This window comes from Psammomys obesus, unplaced genomic scaffold (assembly GCF_907164565.1).
Source record: "Psammomys obesus unplaced genomic scaffold, mPsaObe1.curated_primary_1811, whole genome shotgun sequence".
Classification (NCBI taxonomy): domain Eukaryota; kingdom Metazoa; phylum Chordata; class Mammalia; order Rodentia; family Muridae; genus Psammomys; species Psammomys obesus.
Genome location: NW_026596034.1, coordinates 1,834,603 through 1,853,811, shown reverse-complemented (window position 1 = coordinate 1,853,811; position 19,209 = coordinate 1,834,603). Strand labels below are relative to the sequence as shown.

Sequence of the window (19,209 nt, the reverse complement as noted above, 5' to 3'; positions counted from 1 at the left end):
CACACACACACACACACACACACACACACACACACACACACACACACTTTTTCCCTCAAGCACAGCAGGTTCAGCCAACAGCAGCAGCAAGGCTTGCTGACAGTCCCTCCTCCTCCTCCACCCCCTCTGCCCTCCTTGCTCAGTTCTCCCTGGGCCTCTTCCCCACGTGGCTCATTACAACTCCAGTTGTTCAGGTCTTGACCTCAAGAGCCTTCCCTATTGACCCCTGACCAGCGATTCTAATCTGTGTCAACAGGCCCCAGGGGTTAAAGAAACACAACCCGTTGCTGCAGCCTTAGCAGGTGCCTGGAGGGGGCAGGGCAGCTCTGGGAGCTTCTGTACTACTGGGGGCAGGCTCAGCACCCCCCCCCATGTCTGCTTTCCGTCTGAGCTGTCTCCTCTTCCCTCTCCAGGACAGTCCTCCCCAGCCCTCACCTCTGGCTTTCCATCGTTTACAGGCCCCCATTCCCTTTTGTACCCACTCTCCACTCTGCAGATGGGATTTGAGACAAAGTGCCTTCTGGCATGCCAGTACTGTCCAGTTTGATACCAAAGTTGAGTAGCTTGCTGCCTTTGCACTGCTAATTGGCACACATTTTCATTCTCTTCCCCTCTCCCAACTACTTAAATTTTAGTTGGGAGCTTTTACCAGAATCCTGGCAAGGGACTATTGAAACATGAACCCCTGCTCCCTGACCCCCCACCCCAGGAGTTGGACCTTGTACCAGCCTAGGCTGCTCGAGTTTGGGGCTAAGCTGACAGTCCTGTTTCTATATCCACACACTCACCAGAGGGGACCCGTGCAGTGCCGTGCCTCTCCTGCAAGGAAATCATACATAACCATCATAGGAAGTGGGGAGCCACTGTGGTCACCCCACCTCACCGTCTTTGGCCTCTAACCCTTAAGATGTCCTTTCCCTTCATGGGCAGCTGGAGAGAAAAGTACAGGTGCCAACTGTTGGGTGGCCAGGGCAGGAATGGAGCCAGGTGAGAGCTGAGAGCCGAGTGGGCCAGGCATACTGGGTGAGCTCATGTAGGGGTCTTTCTGGTGCTCTCCAGAAACTCAGACAGGAGCCAGGCCCCCTTGGGGCACCCTTGGCATCTCCACCCCTTTCCTGAGTGCACTGTCTCTCTTCTGACCTTACTTTCTGTCCCTCCTCTCCACTCCCCCACCCCCACCCCACTTCCCTCTTCCCTCTTCTTTCTGGCTCTGGCTCCCTGGCAGGCTAGAAAGCAATAGACAAACTCTCCAAAATTTTTAAAATTTCCCAAACTTTTCCAGATGCCAAGAAGGGGCCAGAGAAACTGGAATTGCAGAGCGGGGGGACTAAGGGAAGCTGTTCCACAGCCTGTCCCTCCTCCTCCAGGGGAGCAGGATTGTGCCAGCACCATGGGCAATCCACCTTGGAGGTCACACGGCTACCAGCCCAGAGAGCCCAGGGAGCCTGGCCCCAAGGGTGCCCTAAGTTGGGCCTGATATGACAATATGTGGGAACCAGAAGAGGCAGTGTGGGCACAGTACGGGGTCAATCCCTCTCTACTCCCCCAAAAGGGTTGCTGCCCCCACTCTGCTGTTCTGTCCATCCACTCCCTGGACACCTCCTAAAACAAAGGCCTCTTTGTGGTCCTGGCCCACTGGCCAGCTGCCAACTGCATTCTTTGCATGTTTCCTGAGCAAGGATCCTGGCTCAGTGGTCCGCTCCTCCCCCACCCTGCCTAAGCACCCCCCACACCCCCCACCCGACCGTCCCCCCCACCCCGCTTGACTCCTGGTGGTTTCTCCAAGTCCCCTCTCTCCTTCCACAGTTGTCACCATCCCTATGGGAAGGGAGACCCCCAGGAAGGAACCAGCCAAAAGGCTCAGCGCATCTGTACAGCTAGAGCCATCCAACAGCCCCCCCACCGCACCCCACCTCCGCTGGCCAATGGGTCCTGAGAGCCCCTCACTCTGGCTGTCTTTGGTCGGGCTGTGGACTGAGGACTGGGAGGCCTTGGGTGGTGTGTCTCCCTGCAATTCTAAGGCCTGTTTCTGTTGCTGAGGCTGGCACCCCAGGGAATTGTTTCCCTCAGGGGTAGATCTTCGTCCTTAGCAATCCTCCTGCCCCATCTCCGATCTGTTTCTGCACACGTGCTCCCCTACTGGCACCTATCCCACTGTGCAGCAGCGGGTGCAGCCTCCTTGGGTAGGCACTGTGGAGTGGGGGTGGGGTGGCCTCACTTTGGAAGGTGAACACATTGGAGTACAGGCAGATACACACTCTCCAGCCACCGTGGCACCCAGTCACAGATGCATAGTGTCCTAATGAAGTCCTAGATCTCTCTGCTGGGTGGCCCCTCCCCCCTTGTTAAAAAATGTTCATAATTTGGAAAGAAAAGGAACTTTTTACAAGCTGGCGGATCTAGAGAACTTTCCATCAGTTTTTTTTTTTTTCTGTCCTTGTGGTGGGTGGGGCCCATTTTTCCCTCCCTGCTCTCTTCTGCTCTTCTCATACTCTCCCTTTCCCCGCCCCAGCACACCCTCGAGAGCTAGCGCGCGTGCACACACACACACACACGTGCCCCTACCTACCTACCTTAAGGAGACCTCTAAACAGCCATCATTCCAGAAAAGCTAGTGGGGTTTGAGAATCTGTGTGTGCCCTCCTGGGCCAGATCCAGGCTTCTCACCCCTCCCCCACTGGCTAGTCCCCCTACAGAAGAATCTCCAGAGCATTAAGGAGGCTGTGCCAAGCAAGACCCCAAAACCTGCTCACCCTCCCCTGAGAACTGCTGCGCCCTCCTTCTGGGCGGGGGTCCCCTGGGTCCAACACTACCAGGGAGGGAGCCGGTGCTTAGCTCACTGCTTCGGCATCTGCCCTCCCCCCCACCTCTGGTGTGAGGGCCAGCCGTACTCCCGCCAGCGCCTCGCTCCCTAATAGCTTTTTAAGTCCAACCACATGTGTCTGAGGAGCAGAGCAGTGCTGCCCCTCCTGCCTTAGCTCTCCCCCCTGGCTCCGTGAGACCACCCTCCACTTACAGCGCCTGGGGCTGGGAAAGGGATCTGCTTGCCCCAGGCCCATCAGAACAAGACCAACTGGTGACGGTCTGGGAGAAACTCAGGAGGGTCGTTCGAGGGCGACACTCTGTTTGGTCCTGGGGTTCGGGGTCCGTTTCTCCCTGAGCTGCCTGGGTGTCTGCGCCAAGTTAAGACTCCTTGTTTGTGCATGTGCCTCAGCACCAGGGCCTTGTGCCAACGCTGCTCTCCTTGAACCCAGCCCCACTGGAGTGACCCCACAGTCGCCCCTCTGACTCAGTACACGTGCGGTTCCCTGTGCGTGTGAGTGGTCTATCGGGAGGCCTGTGGGGTGCGGTTTCGCAGGAGGGGAGTAAGGGCTGGGAACAGACTAGCAAGCAGGCCTGGGGTCCTAATGAGAAAATTGCTTCCAGCCAGTGAGCCCTGCTCTGCGGCTGAAATTGCATCCAGCCCCAGCCAGTTTGAGCTAAAGAAGACCCCGCCCTTTGGCAAGAGCACGGAGCAGCTTGAGTGCGACTCATTCTGCCCGCCCCTGCCCCATGCACCTAAGTTGAGGCACCTTAGCCCTCAGTCTCTTGGGCTGGCCTGGATTCTGGACCCTCGTCCTCAGGATGTAAAGGAGGGAGAAGAGCTTTCTCCTCCTTCCCCTGCCACAGGCAGCAGACACATACCCACTGTGCAGAGGGCTCAGAGAAGGGGCTGGAGGAAGCGAGGCCACCTGCCAAGTGGCATTTGGCTTACTGAAAAAGGGTATCCAAGGCACCCATTTCTCCTACAGCCTAGGTACAAATCCACCCGTGTGGAGGCCTGTCTTCTATGTCTCTTCAAGTGGAGTTTATTCGGCTTAGGAACTCAAAGCTGGGCTTCTCTGTACTTCCAGAGCGTAGCCCCCTACCCCTAGGCAGGACATCCCCGTGGGTGAGAGACTGATTTAGCTTGCTTGCTTTTCCTGTTTCTCACTCGTTTGGGGGCTCTGACTAGAACTAGCTACATTATTTGTGGGGCTCAAAGCAAAATGAAGATGCTGGGCTTCAAAAGTTAAAAATTTCAAGCCAGTGACATCAGAAGCCAAGGCCACAAAGGCAGCTGAAGGCAGCTCAGTTTTGGAGGAGAGTTGGTACCACATATATACTTCTGGCTTGAGACACTGGCTCTTCCCGATTGGATCAGAAGGCCCCTTACTGCTGCTGATGAGACTTGTGGACTCTGGGGCGTAGGGATGGGAATCTTTAGTCTTTGTTCTCTGCTGATGCAACATTCACCACCCCAACTTTTGGTCACCTTGTTTTGTGGCTTTTAGAGATGTTGTTAAAGAGGAGGGAAAGAGAACCTGCTACATCCTCGATGCTGTCAGAGCAAGACTGCCCGGTCACCCCTGGAGGAGCAGAGATAATAGACTCACAGCCCTGGGAATGAGTAGCCCTAAGTGAACCTGCAGCCCGCTGGGCCCAGGAGGTGTCCTGTTGTTCATGTTGTCCTGGACCCCTGGGTGGAGCCTCCTGTAGCTACAAATTTCAAAAACTGTGTGCAGGAAAAGCAGGGAGCTAGCAGGAGTGCTCAGGGAAGAAAGCAGGAGGAAGGAAACAACCCCATTGTCATCCCTAAATTACTGGCTGGGATGGCAGGGGAGGAGGCGGAAAGCCGACATTGTTTACTTAATTAAAAGTAAACAACAATTTGCCGCTGCCAGCCTCCCATTAGCTGTGTGTGGAGCCCTAGAGCAAAATGGAGACTGACTTTAGGCTTTCACTCCCACCAAGCTGACACCCTCAGCCTTGGCTTCTCCCTGATGAAGTCCTTCCTACCTAGATCCCTTTCTGCTCAGGCCCAGGAGGGAGGGAGAACCAAAAAAAATTTCAGGAGTATTCCTAGTCCTGTGGGTCACAATATATGTATTGAGATGCTGTTTCCAGACATGGTAGGGACTCGAGTCTGCTCCTGCTATGTGGCAGTCAGCCCAGGTTGTGCCAGTGAAAGAGTTGCTACTCCTCCCAGCCAGATGCTGTTCCCTGAGGAAAATGTCAGGCCACATGACCTAGAGGCCCAGTCTACACTACCTGGAGGCCTGGGGCCTCTCTGCCCACCTCCCACATTTCCCTTTTAGCAGCTTATAAACATCCTTCTTCCATCTTTTTGGCTCTGCTCCCAGAAGGAGGCTCCTGGAGGCTGAGGAGAAAATCAAACTCCTCAGGGGCCTTGAGAGAGGGCTGCTGGAACATCTCTCCTCTAGGCCAGGACTGCTGCAGAGAACCTGGAGCTGGGGAACTACCCTAAATAGGATAGTGAGTGTGAATGGTTGTGGGGAGCTTCCGATGACCTCTGGGGCCTAGAGAGAACACCTTTTCAAAGGCTGTCACAGTGATACAGAAAGCAGGATTCAGTCTGGATCTTGCTCAAGTGAGACCTCAGAGGCTTGTCACCTGCTGAGAGAGTCACAAAGGCACTGGAGCACATGGAACACACCCAGGACCTTGTCCTTTGTAGAACGCTCTTTTGGGACCTTTTGGGACCAAGTGACCAGGTGGGAGTGTAGCTCAGAAAAGAGGCTGGCCAAGAACACACATGCCAAGACTGCAGCCCAAGGGGCAACCGTGAGAAAGGCCTTTTAGTGCGTGCATGGAACCACAGGGGTCAACTGCTGCCCCAAGAGAGGCAGCCCTGTCCCCTGGGAACCTCTGTAACTGTGCAGACGGTTTGGTTGGGGCTTGCAGGAGGCTTAGCACCAAATGAGTAAAAGCTGACCTACAGAACATGGACAGCCCTCACGCTGCACCCCAGATGCTGTGATTGTCTTCTTGTCCACAGTGAGGATTAAGATGCCTCCAAGAAGATTCTGGTTCCCACTTTGCCACAGCCTCACTATTCTGCCTCTTCCTTTTTTCACTGTCTCTGCCTCTCTTCATCTTCTTCCAGGGTCAGGACACACACACACACTCATAGATCTCAGGATTCACACACACACACACACACACACATCAGGACATTCACAGGCACTGGCAAACGGAACAATCTGGGAAGTCGGTCCTGCACGCTTAATTGAATTAAGGGGCTGGGTTGGCAGGACATTGTGTGTCTGAGCCGCAGTCTCTTATGTGAGGCAGGAGGCGACCACTCAGGCTCCCTGTGCAAGCTCTCCCTTCAGTCTTTCCCTCCAGCCCCCACCCTCCCACTTCCCTTGCCAAAGATTGTGCAAAGGGACATCCCTCTTAGTCGCTAGTTTGCTTTCTCCCCGTGTTACTCAGCTGGTGTTAGTTGAAGGCTGGGGTCTCCTGAGAAGGCGTCCCCAGACTGAGGCTGGCACACTTTCAGGGATAGAAGGGCCCAAGTCAGTCTCTCCTCTGGGTTTCCATTCTGTGTTTGCATGGGAGCTGCAAGGTGCTGCTGATTGGAAAGGTGGTGGTGCACATCTTTGGTCTCAGCACTCAGGAGGCAGAGGCAGGTGGATTACTATGAGTTCAAGAATAGGCCAATCTACAGGGCGAGTTCCAGAACATCCAGGGCGACACAGATACACAAAGACACCTTGTCTCAAAAAAAAAGAAAAAAGGTAGGAATGGTTTGCTCTTGGAACTCCAGGCACCCATACAAATGGCCAGTAGCCCTAAGAATAGGTGTAGAGGTTGGAGGCTCAAGGTGCTGGAGACTGAGGCTCTTTCTCACCTTAACCCAGGGAGAGTAGAGTGCTGCAGAGCTGACAATTCTTTATTGAGTTATCTCTCATCCAGCCTTCATACACCCTCACTGCGCCTCTGCTTTGTCAGGGTCTGAGGTGTGTGATCTCAGCCCTTAGTCACTGGCAATTGATCACCACAGTGAGGGTGATTCTAGCCTGCAGCCAAGGCTCAGTGTGAGACATCCTCACAAGAGCCTAGCTTTGGTTACTGGGAAAGGCTCATCAGGAACGAGACTAAAGACGGCAGGCCAGCCTCCCATGAGCCATTTCCCAGAACAGCACGTGCTGGGTCCTGCCCCTGCTCTGCCCCAAGTCCACAGCTTAGAAGAAGCCTGAGCAAGCTCTTAACAGCTGGCAGTAAAGGCATCCAGAGAGCACTGGAGGAATCCCAGCCCTTCTTAAGCCCGGTGGGTAGGAGCTGCCTCCCTTGACTACTGTGTGCTGGGGTTGAGGACTGGCCAGTGGATGAGGGAAGCAGCCAGGCCCAGCCAGCCCCTTCGAAGTGAACTGTACTGCCCAGGGTCAGGGGGGCTGCAGGGCGGGGCCTCACCTCGGCTAACCTCTGGGCAGAACAAAGGGGCCTTTCTCTGCCTGCAGCCTGGGAGGGTGTGCCTACAGCCTTCTGCTGCCATTGCAGGCTTTACTGTGCCGAGGTTTTGTTTTTGTTTTTGTTTGTTTGTTTTTCCTCCTCCCCCCTCCCTGACTTCTCCATTTCTTTCCCTGTCTGAGGTTCCTAATCAGGCTTTCAGTTTCCATTTTTTCACTCCTGCAAGATGGGTGGTAAAAGAATTTTCCAAGAGTTATCAACTGCAGAGGCAAGTTAGCACCACCAAGAGGTGAGGGTGTCTGGGGCACGGTGGGAGCACTCTTGGGTTGAACAACTGAAAACTCTGAAGTGGGGGCAGCTTACTGGGGCCAGGGTGGGCCTACAGATCACACCTCCATGGGCCGAACACCTGGCAGCCTCACATCGCGCTTCGTCACCTCCCTTTTGAAGCCTCCATCCGGTCGCCCACTGCAAGCTGGGGAGCTCAATGTGCAGGGGAGCTTGGCCCTGATCATATCCCAGTATGTGCTTGGCAAGGACAGTCACAGGAGACACTGCCTCGGGCAGCTCCGTTCCTGGTGGTCACACTAGGTCCTTACCCTTGCTGTTGGGCCCTGTCAAAGAGAACCCTGTCCGTCTGTGTCTGCGAACTTCTAGGCCAGCACCCCAAGGGCTCGGCCCTGCAGTGACCGGCAGAGGGCAGCTAGTCGTTAACTCGATGCGCCACCTAGCTACTGTGTTGGGGAGCGCAACGCGAAGCTCCTGCAGCCCCTTCAGGGTCCTTAGGGACTTTTGGCACCTGCTAGCCCAGATGGATAGGTGGATTGGTCATTGTGTTCTGTAAATAGCCTGAGTTTCCCCTATATGTATGTAGAACCTTCTATGAAACCGTCCTTAGCGAAAATCAAGTCCCCACTTAACTTCTCATCTGCCGAGTAGGTCCAGGCTGCATTGCACTAAGATGTCAAAGAGACCACCTAAGGGGCCTAATAGAAAGGCGAAGATTTGGGCCCAGGCTTCTGAGTCTAGGCCCGAAGTCCTTTCCAGCCCCCAGTGCCACACCAGCCTTGCCTGGGCTCTCCAGGATCAGATTAGAAAATTGGAGTTAGCATGGCATGGTAGTGCACATCTTTAATCCCAGCATTCTGTAGTCAGAGGTAGGTAGATCTCTGAGTTCAAGCCTAGCCTTGAACAGAGTAAGTTCCAGGATAGCCAGAGCTACACAAAGAAACACTGTCTCGAAAAACTAATGACAACAGACAAGGTTTTACAAAAGACAACAACACAACAAACAGGTCCTTCCTGTCTTGTCTAAATGGCTCTGGATGGCAGCAGCCTTTGGGGCTCCCAGCTGGAAGAGGAGCAGGCCAGGGACAAAGTATTTGCTTGTCCTTTCCTTTTCTGGGTGCCCTGGGCTCCTCCTGTCCATCTAGGCCTTTGATGTGAGGTTCAGTTGGGGTTTACAGGAGGAATAAATGTGGGAATGGAAAGCTGGTCTGTCTTCAGCAGGGGAGGAAGAGCTGCTCTGTTGGGGGGGGGGATCAAAGTAGTAGCCACAGTTGCAAGGAGGATCTAGGAAGGGCTCTGTGGAGTGTGAGAGATGGTGGAGGCACAGCAGCAAGCAAAAGCAAGAGGCCTTATCCTCACAGAGCTGATGGTTCAGGGAGGGGTCCCTACCCAGGTAGCCTGTAGCCGATCCCGGGGACTCTCCTGCCATCCGGAGCCTCCTCCTCCACTCTGCCAGTGCTGGCCCAGCTGGAGGCTGCTGCCCAGGGGGGTAGGGTTTGAAGATAGGGCCACCAAGTCCTCCTGAAACATCTGATTATGGGGTGTTTTCCTCCCTTTCACTAACCATAGTTGGTCTGCCCACAGCCAGGGTGCTGTCCTGTAGGGGCTAAGATGGGTACTTCTGCCCACCTTGCCCTCTATGGTGAGTTGAGGTAGGTGGGTTCTGCCAGGTTTTTCCCACTAGGGCTCCCAGCATTCTTGATGAGTTCTCTTTGGGATGGCAGGGCAGTGGGCAGCAGGGGGAGCAGGGCTAGAGAAACACCGGGTAGCAGAGGTGCAAGGGCACATGCCCTGTCCCTCCGTCTCTACCCCTCAGGCTCCACTTCCTAAACTACAGCCTAGTGGCCTTCCCTGTGCTAGGCTGACTGGACTCACCTCTCTGCCCCTCACCCCTCAACTTGTTCAGAAATCTTGGGGATAGGCATGGAGGCTTCTGGCCCTGTGGTTTCTCTGCCGAATGCTCGTACGTAGATGCTAGCAAGGAGAAGCGGATCACCCTTTCAGCTCCATTTTACCCCTAAAGCAGCGCTCTGCTCTTGCTGCCTCCTTTCTTTGCTCCCCTTCTACCTGTCCCCAAGGTGACCTCTGGCCCTTTTGCATAGGCCTCTCTCCACAGGCTTCTTGGCCTGGCCCTAATTCCCTTCCTAACTCTTCCCTCTCTGCCAGCCCCTCCTGGAAGCTCTTGCTGGTCCCCGTCAGTCACCTATGTGACCTTCAGAGCCTCTGTTGCCCCTCTCAGCCTAGGGCTGGCATTAGGGACTAGTACTCTTTCCCTTCATGAACAATTAGACCAAGGGCAAATGTGTTTGGCAGGGTGGGGGTGGGGGGTGTCACCCAGTCCTGGGAAGGGGAAACACTATTAATAGCCCAGGAGCAGCTGGGGATAGGCGTGGATATCTGGATAGCCTAGCCTGGCCTGGCCTGGCCTGGGCAACTCAAAGGTCCGGAAAGGGCAATGCTGGAAATAGAGAGAGGGAGTGGGGTGGGGCTCAGCTCTACAAGCCCTGGGCTGGGGTGGGGCATACGCTCCCCACCCCACCACAGATCTTCCAAGGCATTCTCCACTGTCAGTTTCTACCCATCACTTTCAGGAGGGCCAGGTTCTTAGGCTAGGGACCACTTGTCTGGACCTCACGATCATATGATCCCTGGATTCAGGCCCTTGGAAATGCTAGATGCAGCTTCTGGCAAATGCTGGCACAGCCAACATGGCCAGAGGTGGATTGTCTATAAAGAAGGCAGGGCTGTGGGCAGCAGGAGGTGGTGCCTGCTATTCCAGGGTTTCTTCAGCCCGCTCAACTCCAGGATTGAGCAGGGCAGTGCAAGGCAGGTAGTTAAAGCTGGGACCCCGGAGCCCAAGGGCAGGACTGTCTTCCCCCTTCTCTGTTGGCCGTGCCCATCTCCCGGTGTCTTTCCCTGTCTCTCCCTGTGGTGAGCATCCCCAGACCATTTACTAATGACTGTTGTAGGGAGGACATACTTGTAACAGGGCGCATCCGGGTCTGCCTTTCAGTGGCTGAGAAATTCCCTGCTGCTGTTTACAGAAGGTAGTGATCCAGGCCCCGCTGCTCACTACTGGGGCCCCTGGGTCCAAAAACTACAATCTTGGATATACTTAGTATGTCATGGGTGAGTTGAAGTGGCATCTGAACAGAGTCTGGCGGGGGTGGGGGCGGGGTAGCATTTCAGCAAGCAGAGATGAAGAGAAACAACAACGTAAGAATAGCCAGCATTCAGGGAGCTGCTTTGGGCCGTGTTTCCTACTTGCTCCTTATCCAGGAACCCAGTAGGCAGGTGTTACCTGAACCTACAGCCAAGGAACCAGTGTGAACTCTACTGAGGCCGCTAGCCTGGGAGGTCCTGGAACACGGATCTTACCTGAGTGGCCCGTGCCTTTGCTGCCTGCCTGACTTCTGTCCTCCTTTAACTAGATGTCTTCTTTGCTTCCTCTGTGCTAGGATAAAGCCAGGGTCTCCAGACTGGTAGTGTACCCATATAGTTCCCCTGCAGCCTAGACCAGTAGTGTCTTCCTGGGAGGTTCAGACTCAAGCAGAAGAGAAGAGAGCCTGGGCCAGGTGGCTTCTCCTTCCCCTTATCCCACTGAGAGGCTTACCTGCTCCTTCGGCAGCCTCTATACCGTCTCCTGCCCATTAGCTCTGGTGGGAATTTTGCTCTGGTGGAATTCCCTGCCTGTGGCACCTCTGAGGCATCCCGATGGGACAGTCTAGCTGCCTACCGAGCCCTGTAAGGCCTTCGTCTACTTGTTTTCTCCTGGCCTGGGAGTGCTGGGTCTACCCGTGGGCCTGCACACCTCTCCAGTGTTGTGGCTCAGGGCCTTTACAGCCGTCTTAGGCTGGGGGCCTTTGCCTGTGTCCCTCCCTGGGTGCATCTGTTCACATTCTTACCTCCTTCCTCTCCTCTACTGGCCTCTACCAGAGAGACAGAACCCCCGCTCCTGTTTTATAGGAGAAAAGCGTGAGTTTAGGAATACCCTCTCTGTATTCGAAGGTGAGAGAGGGAGTTTTGGTGGCTAGAGAGCTTCTAATTGGGATTCCATTTCCACAACATGGGTGAGGGTAAGCAAGGGCAGCCTTCTCCTCATAGAGGACCCGAGGCTCTTAAACAAAGCCTGGCCGTGGACTATAGGAAGAGAGCAGACCAGTGGCTCCACCCTCGACCTGGGGGATCCGCAGACTCATCTCCCTAGGATGCAGGGACAGAAAGTAATGCGGAGGGTAAAATGTCACTTTCCCATGCTAGCCATGGTCCACCAGGGTCTCTGTTGTCCAACCTGTTGGGACATGCGCTTGTGTTTCCTTCTGCCTCAGCCCTCAGGTAGATAGACCCTGTGTCCCTGTGGTGATGCCTTAGTCTCTTCCTCTTTCTCTCACTTACCCCCGCTGGTGCACCCACTGCTCCCCTGACAGGTGACTCAAGTCAAAGCCGAAGCCTTTAGGTCTGCTGCAGAGGTGAGGAGGGAGAGTAAAGAGGAGGGCTGGTGGCAACATGGTGCAGCCTCCCTACCCACCCACAGCTCCAAGGCTGTGCTTCCTGCTCAGGTTCCTGCATCTGAGCTGTGAAAATCTACCGGTGACAGGAGGGAAGACCCAGCCTCTGGACTGCTATGGGTTTTGTGCTAGCACAGGGACAGGTAGGGAACGTAGGGAAGGGCGAGGGAGACCTGAGAAGCCCCTTGTCTGCCCAGCCCCGCCTCCCTCTGCCCTCTGGCTGCCCTGCACGCTCAAGGACTTCCTCAGTCCAGGTCCCCAGTGTCCTGTTTGCTGAGACAGGGAGAACCCCTTTGTGACCCTTCCCCCAGCCCCCGTCCATGGCGGGCCCCTCCTCAGGGTTTCTCGGATTCTCTGACTTGGGTTTCAGGAGGCACAATAGTCACATTCTGCAGCTCTGATTGCTGCAGGCTGGGCCTCTGGCTCTCCTTGAGATTGGGTTTCCTGTGCCCTGGACACTCCGGAATCACAGAGGAGGGGGCGAGGCAGGCAGATGAGAGGCAGCCCTAGGGAGGGCAGAAGTGGGATCTGGAATGACACCCTGCCTGCCTCTGGACCAGCAGTTTGCCGTAGTTGAGGTGTTCCTTTCTGTGGCTCTGGATGTTCCGTATTACTCCACCAGTTCTTGACACTGAGAAAGGGCTGGTGGCATCTGCAGCTGGTGAAGGAGGGTACATAACAAGTGTGCTCATCTGAGTGTACCCACATGCCTAGGTATGCTTTTGGAGTTTAGCCGAGGCTGATCTGTGCACCCCTCCTGGCCCCTAAAGAATATGTTGGGTGAAGTCCATGGAGGCAGCTGGCCAGCGAGCTAAACGCAGCTGCCCCCTTGCAGAATGCGCTTGTTTCGCGTGGGAGCCGTGGAGTGTTGGCTGTAGTGAGCAGGAATTCCTCCCTCACTTGCTAGGAGCCATAAATACATCCTTGTCTGTGGTTGGGGATATATATACACACACATACATCAGGGTTTTGGGCAATGCTGGGCTCTGGCTATGAGAGCTGTCCTCCAGAGCTCTGTTTAAGAGGCAGTCTTCTACACACACACACACTCACACTCACACTCACACATGTGCAAGCAGACAGAATCAAGGAAGAAAGGGAACTGCAAGGAAGTACAGGAACGTAGAGTGAATGATAGAGTCTTAGGGACCAAAGAAAACCCAGAGATAAGAGACAGGCAGATTTATGGGAGGTGTTTTGTTTTGTGTTTTGTTTTTGTTTTTTTGTTTGTTTTGTTTTCTGTCCCAAAAGACATTGAGGGGCATAGGAAAAGGAAGAGCCCACGTTGGCCCCTGTCAGTTACATGCTGTCTGACACCTGAAACAGCAGGGGAATGACCTGTGGTATAGGAGAGACTAGAGAGCACTCCTGCAAGAACCTGCAGTCAGGGCCTTTCTGTAGAAGCCACTTGAGCCCATGCCCAATCAATCCAAATGTATCATTTGCCCCTTCACAGCCCTGCCTTCCAGAAACCCTGCAGAGTAGCCAGGACAACTGGCAGGGTGGCCTCTGCCTCAGAGGCATACCTTGTATGAGCAGCCTGGGTCTTCAGAGAAAGACAAGAGCTGTACACTCGCATCTCACCAGTGGCCTGACCCATAACCACACATTAGTACTGAGAATGAACTGTGAGCCAAACCTGGCTCAGGTAGGCTGGGCTCAAGCTACCTGCCCATGTAGGGCATCCATCAAACAAGGGTAGGACCTATTCTTAGGCAGTTCCATTCGAAGGGCAGAGAGAGAGACACGTTGGAGCCTGGAGGAGTTTTGTTCTTCAACTCTGGGACTTAGGAGACCATTGAATTGTCTTGGGTTGGGTCCAGGGGAGGTGGTGGTGAACCGTTTGTCCTGGTTCCTTCTCTGAAGGAAGTGGTAGGAGCCCCAGGCTCTGCAGAAAGTGAGTGCAGGGAGGAGCTTTATTTCTTTTTCCCAGCCTGGGCCAGACTGCGCTGAATGGAGACTGGAGCTGTAGCTCTTGCTTGCGTGGCAGCCAAGCTGAAGAGGCAGAAGCAAGAAAAGCCCCCAGGAGACATAGCCACAGCAAACTGAGGAGCCAGTGACAGTGACAGTGTCCAGTGTGGGCTGGGCAGGACAGGATAAGAGATGAGGCAGCACCTGCCTTGCTGTGTCTGAGCCAGTATCATCCCTGTCCCTCCGCTGTTCCACAGGCCACCAGCTGGCCCATTGTCCCCAGTGAGAAAGCAGACACTGAAGGGGGTGTGGGCAGGGGCTCACTACTGTCTGCCCGTTGGCAGGGGCTCCCAGAGAAGAGTGGTGATGGACTGGGGACAAGGAGGGAGGAAAAGAAGGTGGCCAAGACGAAAAGGCGAGGCCAGAGCTGGGGAAGACCACCCTCTACCTCCAGAGTGGAGAACTCAGCCCCCACTGTACCGCCTCGGGTTCCCTCCTGTGCTTTTGGCAGTGGGCAGTGTGCAAGGCCTGTGAACAGGAGATAAAGAGTTCAGGCAGAGTATTTTTTCTCACTAACCGTGGATTTGTGTGTTTGTTCAGCTGGTGGCTCTGATAAGCCCCATTCTGCCAGATAAAAGCCAAGCAGCTATGAGGCGGGGCCAGAGGAGGGGTTGCTCTAAAGGCCTTCCTTCTCTCTGCCCTGTTATAACCTCCTCCAGGGGTCCTGGGCAGAAAAAGGGGTCCAGGTGCCCTGGGACCCAGCTGCTGGTCCCTTGGGGTGTCCAGAGCAGGCACAGACCTGGTTTTAAGGCGTCTCGGAGAGCCTACCACATGAGAAAGCTGGCCGTTGGCTCCCATCTCTGGATGGCGGGATGTCCCTTGGCTGGCCCCAGAGCCTGACCACTGAGGACCCAGTGGCCTGTCTGATTCCCTGCCAACCCCCCTTTCTCATGTCTACTCAGGATGTGTCCCGAGCTGACAGGGTTTGACATCCCTTACTTCCAAGATCCCCTTGGCCCTGTTGGGCAGGGGTCCATTCTTGCATAACTGGTAGGTCCTTGGGTATAGACATGGTACTCGGGGCTTCAGCTGCCTTTCTGTAAAGCTACAGTGTTGCCAGGCACCAGCTTCATCCTCCCTGCCCTTTCATGGCACAGGCAGGGATATAAAAGCTGAGGTTAGTACAGACCTGAAGGACCCTGGCTGCAGCTGCCCTGGCTTTAGGGCTGGCTCCCTTGCCTGTGAGCCTAGGTCCAGACTTCCAGTGTTTCTGCCTTTTGTCCTGGAGCTGAGCTGAGCTTGTTGGGGGCTGGTGGTGGCGGCATTGTGGCAATGCTGGCTAGGGCCGCCAGCCATAAGATGGCTGCCAAGGTCTAAAATGGCTGCCAGCAGCGCCCAGAGCCACGCCTGGTGGCGCGTGGCATCCGGCCTCATCCTCTCCTGCCTCTCTTGCTTGCTCCTTTATATGAACTAATAGTAATAACAGCAGCACCCTTTTGGGAAGTGTCCTGGTTTAAAAGGATTTCCTGTCTGTCTCTGCCTTAGCTGCTGGCGCACCTCCTTCTCTTTGTCACGTTCCCTACTCTTTTCTGTCCCTTGGCTGGATACATGTACACCCACGCACACATGCACGCACGCACGGGCGCACAGCTCTCCCTCTCTACTTGGCTTTTTGCAGTGGGCCAGTTGCACCCGTATGGGGTGGACTCTCAGCTCCTTCAAACTGACCCAGGCCTAGAGGTCTTTGGGGGCTATGCTGGTCCCATGGATGAGTAGGATCCATGGCAGGCTACCGGGCAGCAGGACATGAGCCATGTACTCTTTGACAGACTGTGCATGCCAGTCCTGAGGCTGTGTCCTCCTTCACAGTGGGGTTCCTTCACAGCAGGGAGCTTCACAGTGGAGTTCTGAGAAGGCCCTAGCATAGGCCACCTGCCACCTAGACCCCTTGGCTTCTGCTTGGACTGACTTGGACTTGATTCAGACACAGGGATCCAGAGAGAGAAGAAAGCCCATACTGTGTGATACCAGGGTACAGTAAGGTCTCAGGATACAGTCAGAGATTATAGAAGGAGGCCCTAGACCCTCCCCCTGTGGCAAAGAATGCCAAGCAAAGAGGTGGCCCTCAGTGACATGGAAGGATGCACCTCAAATCAGAGGGGACGTCTGTGAGCACTCTTCTCATAAGCTCCACTTTCTTAAGACATAGCAAGATTTATTATTATAATATTATTATTATTATTATTATGTTTTTTGAAAGCTCCACTTTAAGTCATGTCAAGATTATTTGTTACTATCATTATTATTGTTTTTGTTTTTGTATCTTGGTGGTTCTATAGACTAGGCTGGCCTCGAGCTCACAGAGATCTGCCTCCTTCTGCCTTCCTGATTGCTAGGATTACAGGTGTGCTCCACCAAGTCCGGCTACAAGATTTACTATTGTTTTTTGGAATTAAAATTTTTTTTGGAGGACCAGGGCTTAGCTCAGTGGCAGAGCTCTGGCTTTGCATGCATGAGGCCCTCAGTTCAATCCCCAGCACTGCCAAGAGAGAAAAAAAAATTGGAAAAAAAGAAAAGAAAAGATGAAGGAAGAGGATATCAGGGCCCCCAAAGTGACATCCTTCTACCTGTCATCCCATGAGGTAGTCCAGGGCCTGGCCAGTGCTCCCAGCCACAAACGTACAGGGCCTTGGCTCTGAGAGTAGCAACCACCAGCCCCTCCCAGGAGCCAGCAGGCTATACACGTTTCTATGGGTGAATGGTCCAGTGACCTGGGCTGGGCCACTCTGGAGAGCTCAGCATAAGCCTTGGCCAGAGCCAGGGCACAGTGTCAAATACCACCCCTGTGGTCCTTATGAATAGCTAAGTCTTTACCATCGCCCTACAACCTACCTCAGCACCCCACCCTCTCACCAGCTGTCATGCCCAGGCAGGCATTATGGAGGTCCCCATCTTGCCCCTGGCACACACAAAGCTTTGGAGGACCTGGAGGGCGAGGGTAGGGTGGGGTGGGGGCTTTCTCAAGCTCGGCAAAATATTCACACACACACACACTCCACCCTGCCCCCAGCCCTCTGTGGGCTTCCACCACACAATAGGCCCTTGTCTCAGGCTCCCTCTGAGCAGCTGTGGCAGTGGGGCATGAGACAACCCAGACAGGCTGGCACAGAACGGGTGGCAGCAGGGCACAGCTCCCCCCCCCCCGGGTTGCCAGGCTTTGCTTGTACGCATAAAGGTGAGATGGAGGGGGCATGAGCCCACAGGAACAGCATTAATTAATGAACTTAGGGGTGGGAATGGCCCTCTGGGAGAGGGAGGACTCTGAGGGTCTGCCCTGTTAGGACAGCGCCCATCGCCGGTTTCTTCCCTTGATATCCTCCTGACTGCTGCCTCTTGGTCAGTGCTACCTACCCGTGGCAGCTCGGTCCCTCAGGGCTCATTGAGCAGTGTGGGTTTGTCACAACGAAGCATCTAGTGGGGAGAGGCCAGCGATGCCACTGCACACTCTGCCCAGGGTGCCCCTCGCCACGCCACAGTGACCAGTCCAGCCCACGATGTTGGGAGTGAAGCACTTGCTGTTATTCCTCTGCAGGAGTCCCCTGGGATAGCCCTGGAGAGGGTGCCCAAAGTTGGAGAGTGGCCGCTTGGCCAGTAGTTGTATGAGACTTTTCTCCTGACCCTTTCTCCCTTTTGTTTCTCCCGCAGAATCCGGACAATCAGATAGTTCAAACCAGCAAGGAGATGCGGACATCAAACCACTGCCCAACGGTCAGTGCCCACCCCATCCTCCTTCCCTTCCCAGTTCTCCAGTGACCTCCGCTGCCACCCAAGGAGGGAGGCTTCCGCTGCTGTACCCCCCTTTTGAGGGGCACCCGAGGGCTAATGGGAAATCCTGAAGGGATGGGGTCGAGCAGGGGAGAATTCAGGGAAATGGGGGCTGGCGCCCACTCCTGCTCTGACCCCACTCACCATCCATTTTCTTTCTTCAGGGCACTTAAGTTTCCAGGACTGCTTTGTGACGTCTGGGGTCTGGAATGTGACAGAGCTGGTGAGAGTATCACAAAGTAAGTTGTCTCCTGTCAGAGACAGGACTAGGGGTACAGAGGTGGCGTTCAGATCTCACAGAGCTATATTGATGACATACCGGGGACTCTCTGCCCCTTTGGCCCTGAGCTGGGAGGAGCAGTTGTCCGGAGAATCCCGTCTCTAACTCTGTTAGAGAACCCACAACCAATGCTCTTTCCCTTACAACCCCACCAGGAAACCCCACCTAGGAAAGGGTTCTTCCCAGCAGCCCAGACATCACAGTGGGCTCTTCCTGGGCTTCTGGGAAATGGCTCATGGCAACCTAACTGGCCCATGGGGTCTGAAGCAGCAGATTCCAACCTCATCAACCTCTCTGTCTTCCAGCTCCTGTTGCAACCGCATCAGGGCCCAACTTCTCACTGGCGGACCTGGAGAGCCCCAGTTACTACAACATAAACCAAGTGACCCTGGGACGGCGGTCCATCACCTCCCCTCCTTCCACCAGGTAGGCAAGGGCCCCTCCCCTTCCTAGACACCACAGATGGCCTAGGCAGGTATGCCTCCTCGTCGGGGCACTCCAGGGTGTTACCAGGCTCAGCCACTCCCTGAGTTCCCTGCTTTATGCTGTCCTGAAGCGCTTGATCGTGGGACCAAACCACAAGAAGGCATGGCTCTGCCTGGAAGTGACGCTCAGAGAGGGCATATCTTGTAGAGGTGGCATCTGTAGGGAGCTGGTAAAAAGTAGCCTCCCTCTCAGTCAGACTTGGGCATGCTGCCAGGATGACTCCTATGTAGGGCTTTAGAGACTAGAAGACGTTTGAACTCATTTAGGGGAATGGGGAACACAGGAGGCCATGGTAGGATGAGTGTTCCAGAAAGCTCCCTCCAGCCACAGCATGTGTGGGCAGGGCTGAGAGCAGATGGAACATAGGAAGATCTGGATAGGGAGGGCTGTTTGCAGAAGGAGAGCGATGCCTGGGAGAGCGAGCCTGAGGTCAGAGCCAGAGGTCAGCATGGGAGGTCAGCATGGGAAGGTTGAGCCTTTCCTTTTTAACTAGGACATTTTTGTTCACCATGTAGCTTTTTGTTTTTGGTTTTTCTTTTTTTTTTTTTTTTTAAGATTTATTTATTACTTATACAGCATTCTGTCTGCATGTATGCCTGTGCACCAGAAGAGGGCACCAGATCTCACTATGGATGGTTGTGAGCCACCATGTAGTTGCTGGGAATTGAACTCAGGACG

The 19,209-nt window shown here is 54.6% G+C and overlaps 1 protein-coding gene across 7 annotated transcripts in view; it reads left to right on the top strand.

Moving 5' to 3' along the window:
• Nfix (nuclear factor I X) overlaps window positions 1-19,209 on the top strand; it is an 82,066-nt gene that overhangs the window by 40,716 nt on the left and 22,141 nt on the right. For all 7 annotated transcript variants that reach the window (XM_055620800.1, XM_055620798.1, XM_055620796.1 and 4 more), the window contains 3 exons: window positions 17,646-17,708; window positions 17,930-18,004; window positions 18,351-18,471. In XM_055620800.1, the coding sequence (XP_055476775.1) occupies window positions 17,646-17,708; window positions 17,930-18,004; window positions 18,351-18,471 (259 nt within the window). The remainder of the gene's footprint in view (window positions 1-17,645; window positions 17,709-17,929; window positions 18,005-18,350; window positions 18,472-19,209) is intronic.